Source organism: Sinocyclocheilus anshuiensis, unplaced genomic scaffold (assembly GCF_001515605.1).
Source record: "Sinocyclocheilus anshuiensis isolate Anshui unplaced genomic scaffold, SAMN03320099.WGS_v1.1 scaffold1609, whole genome shotgun sequence".
Classification (NCBI taxonomy): Eukaryota; Metazoa; Chordata; class Actinopteri; order Cypriniformes; family Cyprinidae; genus Sinocyclocheilus; species Sinocyclocheilus anshuiensis.
In genome coordinates, this window is record NW_015540958.1 from 592,869 (window position 1) to 597,423 (window position 4,555).

Below are 4,555 nucleotides of genomic sequence, written 5' to 3' on the forward strand. Positions count from 1 at the left end.
GGACTCAGGGGGAGGGGGGTTGTGGAACCGTGACGGAGTGTGAGGGGGAGAGTGAGTAGGTGAGGTAACCAAGACTTCAGCAACATTTAAGAGGGCACACGGTCAACAGGATAGAGGGTGAATCTCTTTTCTGATGAACAGGTCGGATTTCACCTCAAAATCAAAAGGAAGAAAAAAGAAAGAAAAAGAAATTATAATTTGCTTAAAGAGCAAAGCCTGTTTTTAGGACCATTGACATTTTATTTTTGTAGTAATTTATTTTTAACAGCACACTTTTCACTGTAATGCAAAAAAAAAAAAAAAAAAAACTAGGGTCAGATTTGCCAGATTTACTAACCGCTTGCGCCAGCGCAAACCGTCTTTTGGCGTTAAAATAGTACTGTCAGGATTTACTAAAGATGTGCAGTAAAGAATTAACACTGAAAAGGACACAGTTATTTTTGAGCCTGAGCTTATTGAATATGCATTTGTAGGAGTTTCCCTTTCAGATGCAAAATTTATGCGAAGAGAGTATTAAAATGAAACACGCAACGTGATTTACTAACATTTGCGCTCGTCAAATTATTAGTATATGCGCCATTATTTAACGCCCAAAAAAAGCAGGCGGTAATGTGCGCTCCTCTTGGTAGATTGCACTGGTCATTATTGAAATGATCTGGCTGCGTGTCACGGTTTTGTCTACTGTGTCGGAGCGAGGAGCGAAGGAGACGTAGGAGAATTCACCAAGAAGAGTCTTTATTCACAATTAGGAACAAGGAACACACACGTAGGAACGGGGATGGACGTTTAAGACAGCGCAACCAAACACTGAACAGGAACAACTTAAATACACAGGACTTGATGAGAAACACCTGGGATCAATAAGCATAATTGAACATGAGGGAAAACTGGGTCATGGAAAGCACGTGGGGGAGGAAAACACAAAACACGGAACACAGGACTGAAACAGAGTCTGACATTACTCCCCCCTCCCGGAAGGCGCGACCACGTGCCCCACAACATCCAACGGGGAGCGGTACCCGTTCCGGGACCCATGGTGGATCAGGCAGTTCGGGGCACCATGGTGGAGCAGGCAGACTAGGAAGCCATGGCGGAGCAGGCACACTAGGAGGCCATGGCGGAGCAGGGAGCTCGGGGTGCCATGGTGGATCAGACAGTTCAGGAGGCAATGGCGGATCAGACAGTTCAGGAGGCCATGGCGGAACAGGGAGCTCTGGGAGCCATGGCGGAACAGACAGGTCAGGAGGCCATGGCGGAACAGGGAGCTCGGGGAGCCATGGCAGAGTAGGGAACTCAGGGGGCCTGGCCTTGGCACTCCACGGACGGACCCCTACTACCCCCCCCTCCCAAAAAAAAAATCCTTGGCGAGAATATCGTCTTTAGAGGCCCTCGACAGGAACCCTCTCTGGGCTAAACTCGGGGACTGGAACCCTCTCTGGGCTAAACTCGGGGACAGGAACTCTCTCTGGGCTAAACTCGGGAACTGGAGCCCTCTCTGGGCTAAGCTCGGGGACTGGGACCCTCTCTAGGCTAAACTCGGGGACAGGAACCGACACTGGAGCGAACTCTGGGGCTGGAGCCGACACTGGAGCGAGCTCTGGTGCTAGGATGAGGGTGGAGAACGGTCTTTTTCTCCTCATCCTCCTCTTTTGGTTAAGGGAGAACGGCGCGGCCTGCGGGCTTGACTGAGGAACGGCCGGCGGGCTTTTCTGTGGAACGGTTGGTGGCCTGGAGAGTGCCGCGGCAGGCGGGCTTGACTGAGGAATGGCCGGCGGGCTGGAGAGAGCTGCGGCCGGCGGGGTGGAGAGAGCTGCGGCTGGCGGGCTTGACTGAGGAACGGCCAGCGGGCTGGTTCTGGCTCAGGGCAGGACACTTTCCAGACACCGGAGGATCCCTTTCCTCCAGCGTAGACCCGTGGTGTCTGGGAGGTCCACGGGGCAATGGTAACTGGCTCCGTGCCGGAACAAGGACTTGATGGTGGCGTCATCTAAAGCCGTCGCCGCGGCGAGCCCGCAGAACTCCCTGGCATACTCAATGAAGGGGAGATCCTTACGGGCTAGAACAATGAACCTAAGAACAGGAACCACTTAAATACACAGGACTTGACGAGAAACACCTGGGATCAATAAACATAACTGAACATGAGGGAAAACTGGGTACTGAAACAGAGTCTGACACTGCATCTGTGTTTTTTAATGTGTGCATTGTCAGTAAATCACACGCAGAATTTTCCCCTCCCATCTGCGCTTTTATGGAATTGCGCTCTAATGCTAATTTACCCTGTTTAGTAAATCTGGCCCCTACTCTTTACTGTAATGTAAAAAAAATGTTTACTATAATTTGAAAAAAATATATATACATTTTTGATTTATTTAAATTTAACCAAAAATTAAAAAAATAGGAGGAGCAAATTACAAAGTTCATTTAGTGCATGTATTTTGAGTTATGCTAATAAAATAAAATATTGTGTGGAATTAGGATGATTTTTATTACTGTATTATAGTAATTATTGTTTAATTACTAGTAATTAGTAATTATTTAATAAAAATGTTATCCTTTCCCCAAAGAACTTTAATAAGAATTTGGGGGAAAATGTGTCTAATTGTCATGGTAGTGTAAGTTATTTTAAATAAAAAAATTAATAATAAAATAAAATACAATTTTTAAACAAATAAAATAAAAATGCTAAACATTGCATTGTGTCAGGGTGATTTTGTTACTGTGATGAAATTTTTGTAAAAATATGTTTTTCCCTTACAGAAAAGTAATGAGAATTTGTGGGTAAATGTGCGTAATTGCCATGAAAAGTCCCACTGAAAAACAAACAAATAAACCCCCCCCCCAAAAAAATGCAGTATATGTTCTTATAAAATATAAAAACAAATATAATTTCACCTTTTTCTCTCTTGATTTTGGAGTAAAGCGGTTGCTAGGGTGTTCTGAGTGGTTGCTAGGCAGTTGCTTACTGGTCCAAGTCAAAAGAGCCCACCCCCAGTCTCTATGATATTCTGGTCTTGAGTTATCAAGACTCGATTCCCTCCTTCAAGTCTGTGGGATTTTTAACCCGCTTAATTGTTCTGCTGGTGTAAAGATTGTAAGTCTGATGTCTCAGAAAAGTAATAACACAAATCTCCTCAGTAATCATAATGATGATTGAGGTATCATGCACAGATGAGCAATGAGCCAAAGTTCGATATCTAGAGCAACAGTAATAGTAATGTGTGACTTATCAAACACTGCTAATTTAAATAACAATATGAATAACTAAACCAAATAAACCAAAGAGCGTTAAAAATAGGAGAGAACAGTGTTAAAATGATAGGAGGCAAATGGTTTACTCAAACGGCACCACGCCCCCTTCCTTCTCTACAGCGTTTGTGTTTGAGCAGAGAGGAGGGGAGGAGAGAGGAGGAGAGAGAGGGAGGAGGGGTGAAATGGGGCTAATTATCATTGGAGGTAAGCTGCAAACAACAAGCACGCTGTCAGCAGAGACAAACCACATGACCTGCGAAAACAAAGCCTTTTCTCAACACGCGTGTGTGTGTGTGTATGAGCTTATCTTTCAGACTGGCTGATGCTTCAAGGTATCTGTATTCATTTTGCATCAGTGTTAGAGCTTCGAGAGAGATGCGTGTGTGTCCAAGGCTGGAGAGCGTGAGTGTGTGTATGTGCTTTATTTAAAGCTGCAGACGCAGCATCACCATCCTTGTGTGAGCAGGTGTTAGAGACTGTGTGCTTAGCGTGTATAAGCAAACATCTCCCAGCATGCATCTAACTACACTGCCTTCCCTCTGTGCTTAACTGTACTAGCATAGCGTGTGTGTTTGCCTTATGTGCTGAGTGTCTGTACACCTATTTACACACACTCCATCTTACCAATAAAAAACATGGCCAAAGAACCAGCATGCACAGCACTAGGAGCAAACGAACATGCAAAACCTGACTTTCTGTCTTACCGTCCTGCAGAACATGTCGGCGCAGGCCCGCAACCTGCGGTTCCGTTCCTCGCTGCTCGCACGGTCCCGTTTGCTAACAGTTCTGCACCCCAGACTTTCCCAGTGTCCCTTGTCTTCTCCGTCTAACCCTTCCCAGCTCCACTTAAACCCAACACCTTTCCAATCCTGGCCTGAGATCAAACTCTAACCGCGTACGAGGATCCTGGTTGCTGAGGCTGGTCTTCCTCAGGAACACATCTCGATGCTCCAGCACATGTCCAGAGGCTCCATGAAGCTGATATCCATTTACTGCAACATAGAGGCAGGAAGTGAGTCTTCCTTAACTTCAAAGGTTTCCCATGTATTCCCATGTATATGTATAAATGTTGGTGTGGCATAGTGATTAAAGATAAGACAACCAGAGGGTTGCTGGTTTGATCTCAGAAAGGATTCCATGGGACCCACCACTGTACCATTTAGGGGGATGTTCCTGTAAGTGAACCCTAAGCCAGGGGTTTGTTAAAGGGATAGTTCAGCCAAAAATGAAAATTCTGTCATTAATTACTCACCCTCATGTCGTTCCAAACCCGTAAGACCTTCGTTCATCTTCAGAACACAAA

The 4,555-nt window shown here is 45.5% G+C and overlaps 1 protein-coding gene across 1 annotated transcript in view; it reads right to left on the reverse strand.

The window, feature by feature from the left end:
- gas7a (growth arrest-specific 7a) overlaps positions 1–4,153 on the reverse strand; it is a 33,456-nt gene extending 29,303 nt beyond the window's left edge. Inside the window, exon 1 of the mRNA XM_016488246.1 lies at positions 3,957–4,153. Within this exon, the coding sequence (XP_016343732.1) occupies positions 3,957–3,971 (15 nt within the window). The 5' untranslated portion in view covers positions 3,972–4,153. The remainder of the gene's footprint in view (positions 1–3,956) is intronic.
- Positions 4,154–4,555: the final 402 nt, after the last annotated feature.